Here is an 18,156-nt window from a genome sequence, read left to right as displayed (position 1 = left end):
TTGAATCGTTTCAGATAATCCATTTCCCCTCTGTTCCTTTTGCTCTGATCCACCAGGTGGTCTCACACCATTTTATTTCCAATACACGCCCTTCATCTCCGCAGTTCCTTGTTACTCAGTTTCTGACCCCAGTCCCACATGATTCCATCTGCCTATCACAATAACGCTCATATAGGTGGGGGCCAAGAGAGTTGGCGTGTGAGAGGGAATAGGTTACAAGGAGCAGATGGGATTGATGAGACCTCTACAACCGTCCTGGTTCATCTGCAGCCTATCCCTACTGTTCCCATCTTTGCACCATCTCTCCCTTATCTTATTTCAGACAAACACACTATCTCCATTTGTATATCTGCTTCGTTCTGTCTTTTATCGATAACGACAACAAACCACTGTCCAACGCCACAGTTCCTGACATTTTCTTCCCAATGACGATCTTAATTTCCTTTCCTTTAATCAAATAAAACTAATTTTGATGTCTCCAATTATATTGCTCCCCTCTCTTTCCCATGCACCCTCGCCCTCATGCATTTCTAATCCCCCTTCCCCATACCCTGCTCATTTCCCTTTCTTCGTACACTCATCCTCTCTCTCCTTCTGGTTGCACCCATATCCCTCCCTCTGGCTTACATTTCACCACTCCTCTTATCTCTTTATCTGATGTCCCTTTGTCTCCTTTTCACCTTTAGATTTACTCACTTACTTCACCCACCTGCTTGTCAAACTCCTCACACCTGTATCTACTTATAATTTGTCAGGTTTTGTCTTGGCCCCTGCTCCCTTTCCCAGCTTTCAACCCTCTACTCCTATCAATCTGAAGATGATCCTGACCCAAAACGTTACCTGCCCTTTCACTCCACCAGCTCGCTGAGTTTCTCCAGCACTTTGATCGTTGCTCAAGATTCTAGCATGCAGTTTCTTGTGCATCCATCAAAATAAACACACAGCAGGTCAGGCAGCATCTGTGAAGAGAGAAACAGAGTTAATCTTTCAGGTTGATGACCCTTCATCTGAACTGGGAAAGAGAGAAAAGTCGCACAGAGGGTGAGGTTGTATTAAAATTTGGGGATTCTGATTTACTTGGCCACTTTCGTTCATTTGTTAAAGGGGATCACTAGACCCATTCCTTGTCAAGACTTGAGATCAGAAACCCATCTCATTATGAAATAAAATCCTAGAACAGGTGACAACACAGTCCTACAGTGCAGAAGAGGAAAAGTTACATATGTGTGCCGGGCCAAAATGGGTCAAACTTAGTCTCTCTATATCAGCATTTTTTCGCGAGAGGTCGCTAGGGGTTCCGAGATAAATAGTGATAAATAGGCTAATCACATGTAAATGTAAGATACGTAAATACATTTTAAAGTCATTTTTGTATTTAATTTCATATTTGTAATTTTATTATACACGTACAGCATATTCTTGGAAAATTCTTGGGGATTATAGTAAAGTCTTCAACCTGTTATATCATTTAAAAGTATAATAATCATAGGGAATATATTTAGAGATGTCTATATCAGAAAAATATATAATGTTTGCCTAATGAACTTTAAGTTTATGAAAGAGAAAGAAAGAGATTGATAAAGATATATAATAATTTTTATGCAGGTGTTCCCTGAGACATGAAAATGATTTCAAGGGTTCCGCAAGGGTGAAAAGGTTGAGAAACGCTGCTCTATATCATGATGCTTCGCTTCCTTCAGGCAGTTCATAGAGGTGGTGCACGAGATGTATCTCCCGACAGAGGAGAAAATCAAACGTCACTCAGTCCTGGCTGATTTCTTCAAGGGCACATGGAGCCAAGGGAAAAGAAAGAGCATCACACTCCCACAGCTCAATGAGACACTCCTTGCAGACAGAAAGGTAACGTTTATTCATTATCGGAGAGGGTGCCACAGGGCAAGGTTGACCTTTACTGTCCATATCGTCTTCCTCCCGTGTTGCCCACCATCGCTGAAGCTGGTCTCTAGCTAATTTGATTCACTGTATCAAACAGCAGCTGAGAGTACTTGGTGCAGCGAAGACTATAGGACCTGACAACATCCCAGCTGCAGTACATAGAAGCCTCTCATTACCTTGCCCATTGTGCAGGATCAGTTTGAGAGTGTTCACAATTTGGGCCTGTGTTTCAAGCGTATGCTCTTTGCAGGAATGGTCATCAAGCACTGATCAGGAGCTAGACTGGATACCACTTGCAGAACGAGGTAACAAAATGCATTGGATGTGCTCTTGCCCTAGGTCACTGCGCAACCTCTGAAATTTGGGGATGATGTCATGAACTTACGAAAACTGAGTGAGCTGCCGTACCACTTGGTTAATGCTGGTCGCATTGATGAGCTGAAACAGGAGGTTCTGGGTAAGGATGGGTTTACATGGGTGCTGTGTGCAAGCACCTTGCTTCTCACTATCTTATTGGTTTATTATATGATACAATACAATGGAACTTTATTTATCCCAGGAGGGAAATTGATCTGCCAACAGTCATAAAAACACAGGGGGGAGGACGGGGGGCTTGGGGGGGGGGGGGGGGGGGGGGGGGGTCAATCTCAGTCTATCCCACCACAGGAGGGGGAGGGGTTGTATAGTTTGATAGCCACAGGGAAGTAGGATCTCCTGTGGCTTTCAGTCCTTCATCTTATTGTTGTCATGTGTACCGAGATACAATGAAAAACTTTGTTTTGCGTGCTATCCAGGCATTCATATCATCCATGAATACTTCAGGCAGTACAGAAGAGAAAACAGAGTGAAGAATATAGTGTTGCAGCTATAGAGGAAGTGCAGATTAAAAAATGTGCAAGGGCTGCAACGAGATAGATTGTAAGACCAGGAATTCATCCTCAATCACTGTTACAGAACTCTGTATGAACATAAAGTACCTGATTGAGATTTGAATGGTTTTGAGCAGAGTTATCAGCAGGCTCCATGCAATCCATCAGACTATACTTAAAAGGTTCTTCACTGCTCTAATGCATATTTAGACCTTATGAGATCTTTGAGTGCAATTAGAATATAATCTAAGACGGATAAATACACAAACACACACCAATTCAAACATATTAGCTTGTTTGGGATGGGATATTGTTTCAATTAAATAGCAGCCATTTAGACATGAGGCAGAGAATCATGTCTAAATGAGTGTAGGTGATCATCCTTTGCAAGTGACAAAAGGGTTCTGATCAAAGAGCATCAAAACAGGTTCTGTGGTTCACCAAGTCTTTATTCTTGTCAGACTCCCATTAACTCCCCCCAATTCTACACTAGTGACACTATATAGCGGCCAATTAACCTACCAACTTGCACATCTTTGGGATGTGTGAAGAAAATACAGCATTCTTAGGAAACCCACTCAGGCAGAGGGAGAACGTGCAAACACCACACTGATAGTACCCGAGGTCAGGATTGAACAGGTCACTGGGGCTGTGACGCAGAAGCTCGACAAGCTGTGCATTGTGCCGTCCAGTATGCACCCCTTGTTTATTTATGCCCCATGCCTTCATTTCCATGTTTTGGATGTTTATTGAGAAGAATGCTAATAACTTCAGTAAAACTTTAAGCTTCTTTCTTTGATCTGGCATTTACCACGTGAATGTCTGTTAAATTTCCTTGGTGCCCTGTACCAATACCAATACCATTGAATACCAATACCAGTACCAATGAGTCTCAGCACAACTCAGCGTGTTCATTGGCATCTCCAGAACTCTTACCTCCAAAGATTATATTTTCTCCATCCACTGTGTATTAACCCATTACTCTTTTAACGGCAACACCTAGGTCTGATATTATAATGCAACATCATGTTCTACTTACATCTCTGGTTATTTGATTTCTCAGGGAATATAGAATGGATCGTTTGCAAAGTGCAAGCCACAGGAATGAAGAGTTTGTTGGAAGATTTTTATGCTTGCACCAGGAAAGTTGATTGTCCTGACGTGCAACTTGTTCAAGATGCACTGTTACTCATCTGGCCAACAGTAAACTTCATGGAGAATGATATAGGTAAGAACAATTGTGGATAATAGATTGGATAACCGCAGCCATTGAGAACGCAGGATTGTATTGTCTTCCGGTAGGCGCGCGGCTCTGGCCAGCAGCGGCCTCTGCAGCCTGTCCGCGTTTTTATTATTTTTTGTCTGTGTTTTTATGTAGTTTTTGTTATTTTATGTTGGGGTGTGTGTGTGGGGGGATGGGGGTGGGGGTGGGAGGGGGGGGGAAACTTTTGAATCTCTCCCTGCACTGGAGACCCGTCCTTTTCTCGTCGGGTCTCAGGTGTCGTTGAGGCCGCAACGAGGAGCGGCCTCCAACGGGAAGAAGCCGGGGACTCTGGTGCTACTCACCGTCGCCGTCGCGGAGCTGGCCGAGACCGGAGCGGGTGGAGCGGTGGAGGAGCGCTGCTGCTGCTGCTGCCGATGTCGCTGCTGCTGCTGAGTCGGAGGCTGCTGCTGCGGGTCTGCGGACGGCGGGAACCGGGAGCCCGCGGCTCCCTGGTGAGAGACCGCTTTTCGGGGCTCCTGCAACGGCGACTTCCCCCGCCCGAGTTGCGGGGTCGAAGAGCTCCTGGAGCGGGGCCTAACACCATTGCCCCGCGCGGCTGGAACGGCCGCGGGACTTTGCGAGCGCACACCGGGGGTTCCAACATCAAGACCCGGTGCGCGACCTCGCACCACCCGGCGTGGCTTTAATGGCCGCGGGACAATCGCCATCGCCAGCCGGGGGCTTCGACTTTGACTCTGACATCGGGGGAGGGGAGAGTGCAGTGGAGAGATAAGTTTTTTTTGGCCTCCATCACAGTTATGTGATGGATGTTTATGTTAAATGTAATTATGTTGTGTCTGGGGTCTATTTGTGTGTATTGTATGGCTGCAGAAACGGCATTTCGTTTGGACCTCCAGGGGTCCAAATGACAATTAAATTGACTCTTGACTCTTGACTCTCTTGACTCTTTGAGATTGCAGCTTGCATTTTCAAAACATTCAGACAGATAGATATAGATATGCCATTTATTGTCACTATACATGTACAGTGAAACTGAAAGCTGCTCGTACTCAGTGCATACATACAATTTAGCACAAAAAACAAGAGACAGAAAACAAAAAACAGAAGGGAGATGGGGGGGGGGGGGGAATAGGTGCACAAATTCTGCGGCGCTACAGTCATATATACATATATACAGATGGAAGTCCGTGTTGGGCGGTGTAGTCAGTGCATGTGTGAATTTGAATTTATAGTAGATATAATTCTCGGAAAGCAACTATTCCTGAGTCTGTTTGTCCTGGATTTGATGCACCTATAGCGCCTTCCAGAGGGCAGCAGGTCGAACAGTCCAAGCGCAGGATGGGAGCTGTCTTTGATGATCTTCTTTGCCCTGCTAAGGCAGCGGGAGGTGTAGATGTCCATCAGGGTACTGACACTTGGTAGGTGCAGTCTGAGAGAATAGGTCACCTCGTCCAAGATGAATGGAATGGCTTAACTCTGCTATTGGGAAATGGGGCACATGATAATGCTGGAATGGAATGAGTTAACACGCGCATTGGGAAGGAGGTGACATTAAATGCTGAGGGTCAGGATTTCCCAGCTTGCTGCATGGAGTTCAACTTGCGGTGCTAAAGTAGAAAGCTAAGTGAGATGAGGTGCTGCCTGGGTTGGAGCTGGTGTTATGGACCCTGAATATAGTGTATATACAGTGGTGGACTGGGTCTAAAAATATTGGTTGCCAGGAGATAAAGGGGGCCCACCCACAACTACAATGCTATCATTTAACAGGGGCCCACTTGCCATCACTTGCTATCACTTCATCAGGGGCCCACTTGCCATCGGGCAAGCTGACACCCTGGTCAGTCCGCCACTGTGCATATACAGGCCAGAATGTAAAATGACTTTGGCAATCTTGAACACAGCCTGCCATCGTGTATTTTTCTTTGCAGATCACCGTGTTCTATACCTGGAGGTCTTGGCTCGCCTTGATTTCTTCAAGGGCTCTTACCCAATGATCGATGAGCTGTGCCAGCAGTGCAGGAATTGGTGTGCACTGTGCCCTGACCCCACCTTTACTCCACTGTGCGGCTTCTTCCAGCCTCCGGGTGGCCCACTCTGTACAACACTCACTGGTTTCAGGAAAGGTATCGTCAACTTCTGTTTTATGACATTATTAGTGAGTGTCTGTTCAATGGCCTCTCAAACCCTTCCCTTGATCCAGTCCCCTTCCTCCCAGCTCAACCTCCTCTCCTCAACCCCCTCTTCCCAGCCGGACTTCTGTTCCCTCCCAACTCCCTCTCAACCCGTCCCCTTCCCCCTACCCCCTCTCTCCCAAAATGTCACAGACTTTGCATGAACTGATGTAATATTACTAGTTTGTTATTCCCTTGTTAAAAACACTCACAACTTTTGGAAAGCGCTGGAAATTGCTCTGATCCTGTGCTGGGAGGCGAACTCCCCACTGACATGTGCCAGAGCAGGTCAGTATTTGGAAGGATATTAATTCAACTTCTGTTCACAGGTATCAGTGCAATGGAGCTGAGCACTGACTGCACAGTGCTGATGGCAGGTTCACTAGATGGACTGATGATTGTATGGAACCTGCAGGATATTGAAATGATCCACACTATGACAGGTCATTTTGGTGAGGCAGAGCTTCTCTTAATGGTTTTATTGTGACCTTAAATCCAATAAGAACAAACCGTTTATACGTTAATACAGTCAGCAAATCATTTGTAACATTGTCAGCTTTACCATTGGAGAACAGGTACATACACTGTAGGTCTGCTATAACACGATAATTGTGTTCCTCAGAAACCTCACATTATAGAAAACATTACCACTACCCTACACATGCTTTGAACAATTTGATATTTACACCAAGTCAATTAACCTACAAATCTGTACGTCTTTGGACTGTGGGAGGAAAGCAAAGATCTTAGGGAAATCCCACGCAGGTCACAGGAGGACGTACAAACTCTGTACAGACAAGCACCCGTGGTCAGGATCGAACCTGGGACTGGCGTTGGAAGGCAGTATCTCTACCGTTGTGCCACCATGCCATCCACTAGGTGGGAAATGTCTCCCACTTTCCCCCCAGTTCTAAAGAAGGATCGTTAAAATATTTATGAGGTGAAACGGTAGGATAGATAGTCAGAATCTTTTATTCCAGGGCACGGCATTAGAACAAGAGGCACCAATTGAAGGTGAGACCAGAGGAGTAAGTGTTTCACATTGAGGGTGATGGTTACCTATAACAAGCTGTCAGAGGAGGTAGTTACAACATTTGAAAGGCATTTAGATAAATTATTGGATAGGAAGTCTTAGAGGGATAAGGACTTAAGGCAGGAAAATGGGACTAAATTTGCATTACATTCAACAGGGAAGAGATGAGATGGGATGAAATGACCTTTTTCTCTCCTCTACATTTCTGTGATCCTATGACCCAAATTGTTGACGTTTCTTTTTCCACAGAGGCTGCCTAATTGGCTGTCTTCTTCCAGCATTTCTGTTGTTGTTTCATGGCAAAACAGGATGTTCTGAGAAGGAGGAAAATTGATATGAACAAGAAACCTGTTGGTGAGACCGATTGGTGTGCAAGTCATGTGGTGCAGTAACACTGTTGCCCTTCCTTTGAGGCGAGGAAAAGGACACACAGTACTAAAGCACATCACTCTAAATCTAACTGCTGTATCCATAACCTTGAGCATTTGTGTAGCCACAAAGCCCAATGCCTAGAGGAAGCCACAAAGGGTGTAGCTGAGGTTACAGGTGGTTGAGGAAGTAGGCAAGGAGATACTGTCAGTCTTTATGGAAGACCTCACTCCAACTTACCCTGTACACATCTGGATTGTCAATCCTCTGGGATTAGCCTGAAATCTTCAGGATTTGAGGATTAATCTCCTGGATGTAAAGAAACCGCGCATCTAAAAAATAGTCCTTTTTTTAATTATCTTCAGAGCTTTACTGGAAAAATAGGAAAAATGTAAAAACAAAATAGGCTGTTAAATAGAGCCAGTAGTTGTGAACCCGTGTCGAGGGCAAGACTGGATATGTGGGCAACTAATAGCGAGGGTGTGGGGACAGAGCAATAGGGAGCAGGAGGGAGAATTCAGTCAGAGGCTGAATACGGTGGCATATTGGATAAAGCCCTTAGGAACTCAGTATGTTTTTAACATGAGCTCTCCGCACCCACCCTCTCACTGTTCAATGTGATCTTTTATCTGTGCTAGCTGAGGTACGGTGCATTAAAGTGATTCGCAACAGCACCCGAGCTGTGTCAGGTTCATTTGACCATACACTGCGTCTGTGGAATCTAGTCACCGGAAAAGAGATCTACTTGATCCAAGAAGACCACTCTGGCTATGAACACTTTGCATTGCTCCAGGTGGATGAAGCGACTGATGTGATCTACTCTGTCTCAGGCCACCAGGTTAGAGGATTCCTCAAATGCTTTCTGTAAACACGGTTGTCATGCATTGCTTTACAATTCCCCATTGGGTTACCCACTGTTCTAGCTGAAGGCAAGGGTGCCACTATACATCACTAACATCAAAGATGATGTTGAGGTCAGAGTTGGAGGAATGCAAATATCTCAAAGGGTCTGGGGCTGGAGGAGATGTCAAAGAAAAGTACAAAGCCACTCAAAGCCACAAAGGGAAATGAAAGCCAGAATTAGATTTTTTAAATTAAATTGCTGTGTATCCCAGACCTAATGTAGGTTGCTGGACGCAGGGATGAGTGGTTAATGTCAAAAGAAACTAGAGAACATGTTTTCTGGAGATTCAGCCTAACCGCTGAGTTACTCCATCAGTTTTTTTGTTTTTCTTTGGTGTAAACAGCATCTGCAGTTCCTTGTTATTACTCTTACAATGCTGATTGTTTTCAGATTAAGGGTCGACGCCTAGAAAACGGTGAACTTCTGTTTCAATTAACTGGCGGTAACCTGGACAACACAACATGCACAGCGGTGATGGGCTCCAACAACCCACTCCTGACCATGTCTATTGGAGCCACACTGTGTGTGTGGGATCAAGTCTGCGGCACCTTACAGAACACTCACCATCTCGCTGGGCTAAGTACCTCAAAGCTGACGTGCATCCTTCCATTGAGACGTCAGAACAAAATAGCAGTAGGATTCAATGATGGAATCGTGGCAATGGTATGGGAATTAACATTTGGGAAATACTGTAGTCCACTGGTCAACACATTATATAGAATGTCCAACTGACCAAACCCAGCCAGCCAGTTGCAAAGCACAGCTTCTTATAATGTCATAGATTCATAGTCATAGTCCCTGTAACTATAGCCATAGTCATTGAGCGTGGATATGGGCCCTTTGGCCCACACTGACCAATATGCTCCATCTGTACCAGTCCCACCTGTACCGTCTGAGTTTGGTTCATAATCCTCCAAACTTATCTTATCCATGTACCTGTCTCAGTTTTTCTTAAACATTGTGATATTACCTGCCTCAACTACTTTCTCCAGTAGCATATTCCATATACCTACCACCTTTTGTGTAAAAAGGTTGCCCCTCGGGTTCTTGTTAAATCCTTCCCTCCTCATCTTAAATCTATGTCCTCTAGTTCTTGATTCCCCTATTCTGGGTCAAAGACTCTTAATACCCTTGCTATTTCTCTCATAGAAACATAGAAACATAGAAATTAGGTGCAGGAGTAGGCCATTCGGCCCTTCGAACCTGCACCGCCATTCAATATGATCATGGCTGATCATCCAACTCAGTATCCCGTACCTGCCTTCTCCATACCCCCTGATCCCCTTAGCCACAAGGGCCACATCTAACTCCCTCTTAAATATAGCCAATGAACTGGCCTCAACTACCCTCTGTGGCAGAGAGTTCCAGAGATTCACCACTCTCTGTGTGAAAAAAGTTCTCATGATCTTATATACCTCTATAAGATCACCCCTCATCCTAAAAACATAGAAACATAGAAAATAGGTGCAGGAGGAGGCCATTCAGCCCTTCGAGCCAGCACCACCATTCATTGTGATCATAGCTGATCGTCCCCAATCAATAACCTGTGCCTGCCTTCTCCCCATATCCCTTGATTCCACTAGCCCCTAGAGCTCTATCTAACTCTCTCTTAAATCTATCCAGAGATGTGGCCTCCACTGCCCTCTGTGGCAGGGAATTCCACAAATTCACAACTCTCTGGGTGAAAAAGGTTTTTCTCACCTCAGTCTTAAATGGCCTCCCCTTTATTCTAAGACTGTGGCCCCTGGTTCTGGACTCGTCCAACATTGGGAACATTTTTCCTACATCTAGCTTGTCCAGTCCTTTTATAATTTTATATGTTTCTATAAGATCCCCCTCATGCTTCTAAACTCCAGTGAATACAAGCCAAGTCTTTTCAATCTTTCCTCATATGACAGTCCCGCCCTCCCAGGGATCAATCTCGTGAACCTACGCTGCACTGCCTCAGTCACAAGGATGTCCTTCCTCAAATTAGGAGACCAAAACTGTACACAATACTCCAGATGTGGTCTCCTGTGCACCAATTATCCCATCCTCCTGCACTTATCTTTGGAAAAATCTTTGGCCAAACCAAAGATCTCTGGCTAAACTATTGGTCAACAATGAAGCGAATAGATTGCAGCATTGTGCTGCATATGCAGTTAGAAAGACACACATTATGTCGACCTTTATTGTAAGAATGTAATGTAATAATCCAATAATGTAATACTTATTGGATTTAAATTTCTAGTGAGGTCCTCGTGAGCTGAAACCTAGGATATTGTGCACAGGTCTCCCATACAAGGATAGTGCATACTTGCTTCAGAAGAAATGCAACAAAGGTTCACCAGATTGCATTCTGGAATGATGAGGAGTGTCATCTCAGGAGAGATAATCAGACTAGATTTATTCCGATTTTAGACAAATGGGAGGTGTTCCCGTTGAACATACAAAATTCTTGTGAGGATTGGCCGTGCAGATGAAAGGATCTTGTTTCCCCTGGCTGGGTGACTTGGAAGCAAGGTCACAGACACAGATATAAATGGTGGGCTATTCAGGATTAAGATGAGGAGAAATCTCTTCCTCCAGTGTGGTGAATCCTCAGAATTCTCGGCATGAGGGACGTTGAAGTTCAGTCATGTAGTATATTCAAGACTGAGGTCAATAGATTTTTGATTTTAAGGAAATCAATGGGTATGGAGATAGGGCTGAAGGTTCGCACTGAGGTAAAATATTAGCACTAGTAACATGTTAATATTAGCATTAGGTAAAGAAACTGGACCAAAATGGCCCACTCCTGAATTTATTACATTCCTCCTTTTTTAACGTTTCCTCCTCACAGGTGTCTCTGGATGGAACTTGCGTTACAGAGGAAGTCAACTTATCGGTCACCTTCCTGATCACGTCAGAAAGTGAGAAGTGGATGGTGGCAGGTAAGGACGTTCAGCTGAAGCTTTCGCTGTATATTTGATCAGACTTTGCTGGCATTACCTTGCCTTAAAAGTTATTCCCTTATCATGTACAGTATCTAAACATAGTAAATGGCTCAATTGTAATCATGTATTGTCTTTCTGCTGACTGTTAGCATGAGACAAAAACTTTTCACTGTGCACGTGGCAATAAACTAAACGGAACTGATCTAACTGAACTGTGTAGGAAGGAACTCCAGATGCTGTTTACACCAAATATAGGCACAAAATGCTGGAGTAACTCAGCGGGACTGGCAGCATCTCTGGATAGGAGTGGATGACGTTTTGGGCCAAGACTCTTCTTCAGACTGGACTGAAGTAAGGTCTCAACCCAAAATGTCATCCATTGCTTCTATCCAGAGATGCTGCCTGTCCCGCTGAGTTACCCCAGCACTTTGTGTCTATCTGAACTAAACTGTTGATCTACTCCTTCATGTCGGGCACTTTCCTCCAAGCAGCTTTTAACTCCAAAGCAGCGGGTTGTGAGACAAGCCTATATAGCATTCTCCATTGCAAATGTCCAGTCTGTTTTATTATTGTAGTGCTCCTCCAAACCTCTTGTGTTTTGCCCAGCTCCACATATTGTATATTCAGTCACCCATCAGCCACATGACTTCCTGCTGATGGTAATCCTTCTCCAGCCTTGCTACAAATGCAGAGACACCAGCGCTACTAACTTATTTCAAGCTGAACCCCTTCACCAAGTGACAGCAAGTGACAGCTTTCAATTCAAGATGAGAAAGACTGATAAATTTGATTAATCTTTAGATAATGTTGACATGCTTCAAAAGGGATTAAAAATGTTATGCTCAACAGGAAGTCATGCCTGTTTTGTTTCAACATAGGTTACAGATTCTTTGATATGCCAAGAGAGGGTTCGAAATCTTACATCTTAACACATATCTTTTTGTGAGTTGATAGCTACTTGTTTTATTTGAGTTATCAAGTCATTTTCTGGAAAGTATTTCCCAGTAGCGTTCGAAATGTCTAGGAAGGAATTGCAGATGCTGATTTAAACCCGAAGATGGACACAAAATGCTGCAGTAACTCAGCCGGACAGGCAGCATCTCTGGAAAGAAGGGATGGGTGACTGTTCAGTCTGAAGAAGGGCCTCGACCCGAAACATCACCCATTCCTTCTCTCCAGAGATGCTTCCTGTCCCGCTGAGTTACTCCACCATTTTGTGTCTATCCCAGTAGCATTTATTCAGTCTGAAGTCTGTGGCACAAATCTACATTGGTTTTCTGTTTAGTAAGACGTCTATGTTCAAATTTTCATCCTTATGTTAAATGCGTTCATGGTTGAGGCTCACCCTTTCACAGTGACCTGCTTCAACCCTTTGCTATGTGATTGTTGCATTTTCTGGTAGCATAAGGTACTGCACTCATAAATGTAGCCAAGACCAAATCGACTGATAAAATCATCTTGCATGAACAAGGATTGTAGCTGCATAAAGTCCCAGGCACTTTGGACTTTCTTGGCATTGATCTATGTTACTGGAAAACAGAGTAATGAGATGAGTGGTTAATAGTTAATAAGCTGAGAAGCCATATCCCAGGAAGGGCCACCTAGTTAGACTTCTGAATCCCTTGTCGTCAATTACCAGACCCAATGAAAGAAATAAATGGGAAACAAACAGGGAAATGAAAATTTTGAAGAAAAATCAATGATTTTAAATAGGTATGAAAGGGGGGCATTTGGCTCCATAAGGCTGATCCACCATCCACTCAGAACTTGCTGATCTTCTATGTTAGCACCATTTTGCCTGCCCGTTCCTGATATTTCTTGATTCTTTTAATATCCATAATTCTATTGCTTTGAAGGCAATCAATGATTGAATCTCCCAATCTTCGAGATAGAGAATTCAAAATTGCACCACCTTCTGTGTGACGTCTCCTCTTTTCAATGATAATTGTGTGATTTGTTTTGACTGATGCCTGCCAGCCATAAGCAAAGCACAACTTCACATCTCTATGCAATCTCCTTAGAGAAGTCTTCAGAAATGGTTCAAACCAAAGATCTCAGGAGAAATATCTTCCGAGCATTTAGCCTGTCAAACCCACTGAGTAGAAGATAGGTTCCGTCCCAAAATGTTGTTCCATTTGGTACTCTTAGTTGAACGTCAATGCACATTGTAAATAGTTGGGATACAAGCTTGAGGTACCACCAGTCATAACCTGCCAACTGGAGAAGAATCCATTCATTCCCACTCTGTATTCCATCTGTGACCCAACTCTAAGTGCGTGGTTGTATATTTGACCAACTTCCAACCTTGTTCAACAACCTCTTGGATGGATCTTATCAGAATCATCACGACCATCACTACGGCCCCTCAGATGATGCACAAGAGCACTAAACAATACAACTCCTTTCAAATTGCCTGAGAGCAATAAAGTCATGGAGTAATAGTGTAGAAACAGGCCGTTCGGCCCAACTTTCCCACACGGGCCAACATGTCCCAGCTGCACGTCCCACCTGCCCACGTTTGGTCCATATCCCTCCAAACCTGTCCTATCCATGTATTTGTCTACATACCGTATTAACAATGGAGGTGCCATCTCAAAAGGATTGTCCAAAATGCAACATTCATTTCTGAAAACATAGTTACATCACATCTATCGACTCTTCATTTACTCTATTAAGTATGTCTATAAATAGCTTCACAGGTTAGTGAAACATAATTTTCCTTATCTTCATGTTGCTCCTGCTCCTGTTATCATTCTCAAAGTACATTGATAATGTTTTGGCGATCTCAAGAACGACAACTGAAGTTTCAAACGGATCTTTATTCAAAAGTTTGGTTTTCAGTACACAGGTTCTCTGGACACGTCTGGCCACTTCGGTGGAAAGCGCTGAACTAACCGCGCAAAAGCAAAACCGTGTGAAAACAAGCAGCCCCTCCCGAGTCACGTGACCGCGGCTTCGGAACGCTGGGTTCGATACCTGCGTGCCTCAGTAGGACCTGCTACATTGTACTCTTTATTACAGGTTCTCACATAGTGGGGCACATTTGCTACGCTCCATTCCAGAATCCATGAACTATAATAACTAAACCATCCACTATCCCCGTGGCCACCTTCTAAACCTGCGGGGTGTACATCAGAAAGTCCTGGGGATTTTTCAATTCTGAAGCATATTAACTCTTTGAATAATTTGTTGCACAAAAAATAATTTACATTAAATCATCATTTGCGCTGGATCTGCACATCTTCTCATGCGATGTATTTGTTTGATACCCCTGGCGTTTCCTTATCCGCTGTTATAATTCACCCACCTCTACTGATGCTGCCTGACCTGCTGTACTCTTCCAACCCATTCTGATTTTATTTCAGATTTACAGCTTCTGTAGGTTATTATTTTTTCTTTTTGAGGGGAAATGAAAATAAGATGGCATAACATTATACCTAGTACCAATTGATAATTCTGAGTATTTATCAACCAGCTCTTCTGAGTGTACTTTGTCTCACTCATGTGAGTTAGACAACGTACTAACTCATGTCCACTTACTACCTTGCCAGGAATTATTCCATGTTGGATCCTCTGTACAGGAGCACTCAGGACCAGAGGACACTCAGTCAAGTCTGCAGTACAGTTCCCTCAGGCTACACATGAGCTTTGGATCAGTCATTACATCACACTTTAGCACACCCCTCATATCTCAAACTCTCAAAACTATACACTTTAGGCTTGTAAGCATCTACAGACCAATGGGGACATTTCATTGATTATTTGTGTTGATGTTTCTAATGAATAACCTAACTCTGGCTATAAGCTCGTGGCCACTTGCTCCCACAGAGATTCTAAGATTTTACAGAAAGTGTGAGGCGTGTAGAGTAAATGAGACAGAGGGGGAGAGATACATTGATACATCTTGTACATGATACATCACAGTAATTCATTAAACCGTTTCCCATCCTTTCCTTTCTCACCTGACTTACCTGCCAAACAACCCCTCCTTTCCTGGATCCACCTATCACTTGCCAGCTCCAGCCCCTTCTCATGGTTATCTCCCCTCGTCTGAAGAAGGGTCCCGACCCAAAACTCGCTGACTTCCTCCTCAAGTTTTTGTTTGCTCAAGATTCCAGCATCTGCAGTACTCTTGTGTCTCCACAAAACCATCTACTTACTATTACAAAACACTAATATGGATAAGAGATTGAGGTGGCCCAAAGATGGTCTTTGGAGGATGCCAGAACTAAAAGGGAAAAAGAGCCAATTTTGTGATATGACTGAATAAAATGGAATAGAATCAGGTGAGAGTGGCCTCTTCCAGTGGGATAGGAATTACCTTGAACTCTCCTGGATGAGAACCCATTTACCTTAATGCTCCCTAAAATATAGTAGTGAACACAGTACAGGTGTGTTCTCAACACAAACTAGAAACATATGCAGCATGGTAGCGCAGTGGTAGAGTTGCTGCCTTAAAGCGCCAGAGACCCGGTTTCGACCCTGATTATGGGTGCTGTCTGCATGGAGTTTGTACGTTCTCACCGTGACCTACGTGGGTTTTCTCCGGGTGCTCCCACTTCGTCCCACACTCCAAAGAGGTACAGGTTTGTAAGTTAATCAGCTTGGTAAAATTGTAAATTGACCCTAGTGTGTGTAGGCGCGGACTCGGTGGGCTGAAGGGCCTGTTTCCGCGCTGTATCTCTAAACTATAAAGATGCTACTGGGGAGTGAAACATGCATCTGTAATATTCTAATAGGATAATATTTTAATTACAGGGTTTGGGAAGTATGCTCGGGTTTTCACGCTGGATGCCAGTACGATTCAGAAAGCCTCGGCAGTGGACTTGGAGCACGGTGACAAGGTTCACACGGGTATAATCAGCAGAGATGAGAGCTTGCTGGTCACAGGGTCCGCAGACGAGACTATTCGGGTAAATCAGAATTACAGGCAATTCCCGCATTATAGGATGGGGAGGGGAAGGAGGGTTGTATTCCTGAAAAAAGGTCTCTATCATGATTTTCCATAATTTAGACAGGTACATGGATAGGATTGGTTTAGAGGGATACGGAACAAACACAGGCAGGTGGGACTGGTGTAGATGGGACATGTTGGTTGGCATTGGCAAGTTGTTTCCACACTATATGACTTTATTTACACATCAAGAAACACGTTGACAAAACGGACTAATTTATTTACTATTATTTACAAATTCCATGAGATTGAATTTTATTCTGTATCTCAATTTTTTGGATAGTGATTGATGAATTCTGTAAAGATGTATGTCTGTCCTGAACAGCTGGTAATGCAGGGATGCTCTGTAAGTGAATCGTCATCAGACCTGTTGAGGTTCATAATCCATAAATCTCCTTTGTCCTTCCTGCAATCCCCTAAAGCCAGAGGCGTTCTTCCTCAATATCTCCCTGCCCACCACAAGTACCTGCTGATAGTCTCTTCTCACAATAGGAAAACTATAAATGGAGAAGTTAATTCTGACCTTGCCAGCAAACTGAACATTCTACCAATGATAATAAATAAAAGGTAACCCTGTGTATATTGACTTGTTATATCCGAGTGAGTGCTCGATTGGATTAATCTGCACAAGGATGTAGAGTGACTTGAATTGTCTGCAGACTGGCGGTGTCAAGGGGATCTCAAGTGGGATTGTTAATTTGATACTTCTAGTTGACGAACGTGGCAGACGACTTCCCCTCACGTTTTGCACTCATATGCAGGTTTATGCAGGGAAGGGGAGACCAGCATGTGAACAGCCTCTTCCTCCTGTTTGCCACTTAGGGCTCCATCATCAATCAGATTGTGCCAGGATTTAATTGCTTTAACCAATTTCATTCATGTTCATGTTATAGGAGCAGAATTAGGCCATTTGGTTCATCAAGTCTACTCTGCCATTCAATCATGGCTGATCTATCTTTCCCTCCCAACCTCTCAACCCCATAACCCCTGACACCCATACTAACCAAGAATCTATCAATCTGCCTGAAGAATATCCATTGACGGCCTCCACAGTCTTCTGTAGCAATGAATTTCACAGATTCATCATCCTCTATCTGAATAAATTCCTCCTCATCTCTTTTCTAAAGATTCATCCTTTTATTCTGAGGCTATGGCCTCTGGTCTTATACTCTACCACTAGTGGAAACATCCTCTCCACAACCATTTTATCTAGGCCTTTTATTATTCAGTAAGCTTCATCCTTCTAAACTCCAGTAAGCACAGGTCCAGTCCCATCAAATGTTCATGTTATGTTAACCCAATCATTCCTGGGATTATTCTCGTTATTGATCGGGGAGTCACTTAACTCTTTCCCATGCTCTCATCATCATCAGATGATACCCTAATTTTAGGTATGCCCACTTACAGCATGCCTTTTTGCCCACCTCTTTGAACGAAGACTGTTCCCATGTCTTGGGTCCATCAGTAAACATTAGGATATGCTGGAGATGGAGGTGATGCAAATTTCTATGGTGGCTCATTGAAGTCCAGTTTCGAGTTGTCAGATCTGTTCAGGCATCTGTCCCTTAATGCATAATGGTATGATGGTACATATCCATGGTTTGGACTGTGCAATGGCCATTTCTGTAACTGCTGTCATCAACCGATTCATGTCCAGTTGGCAGAGTAATGAAGATAAGTTTAAGCATCTTAATCTACTCACCACCTACCGCAGTTCTCAGTGGTAGCTCTACCTTCAAGGCTGAGTCATCTTGTACCATGGTCGTGCTACCAATCGCTTCTGGCAGATAGAGATGCAAAATACCCACCCAGAGGACATC

At 43.8% G+C, this 18,156-nt stretch overlaps 1 protein-coding gene across 1 annotated transcript in view; it reads left to right on the top strand.

Annotated features, from left to right (window-relative positions):
* nwd1 (NACHT and WD repeat domain containing 1) overlaps nt 1-18,156 on the top strand; it is a 50,509-nt gene that overhangs the window by 17,304 nt on the left and 15,049 nt on the right. Inside the window, exons 7-15 of the mRNA XM_055650385.1 lie at nt 1,701-1,860; nt 2,236-2,353; nt 3,829-3,993; nt 5,919-6,113; nt 6,491-6,613; nt 8,202-8,401; nt 8,858-9,130; nt 11,289-11,379; nt 16,141-16,295. Coding sequence (XP_055506360.1) covers nt 1,701-1,860; nt 2,236-2,353; nt 3,829-3,993; nt 5,919-6,113; nt 6,491-6,613; nt 8,202-8,401; nt 8,858-9,130; nt 11,289-11,379; nt 16,141-16,295 — 1,480 coding nt within the window. The remainder of the gene's footprint in view (nt 1-1,700; nt 1,861-2,235; nt 2,354-3,828; nt 3,994-5,918; nt 6,114-6,490; nt 6,614-8,201; nt 8,402-8,857; nt 9,131-11,288; nt 11,380-16,140; nt 16,296-18,156) is intronic.

Source organism: Leucoraja erinacea, chromosome 19 (genome assembly GCF_028641065.1).
Source record: "Leucoraja erinacea ecotype New England chromosome 19, Leri_hhj_1, whole genome shotgun sequence".
Taxonomy (NCBI): Eukaryota; Metazoa; Chordata; class Chondrichthyes; order Rajiformes; family Rajidae; genus Leucoraja; species Leucoraja erinaceus.
Note: the sequence above shows the minus strand (reverse complement) of the source record. Positions and strands in the feature narration are given on the sequence as shown.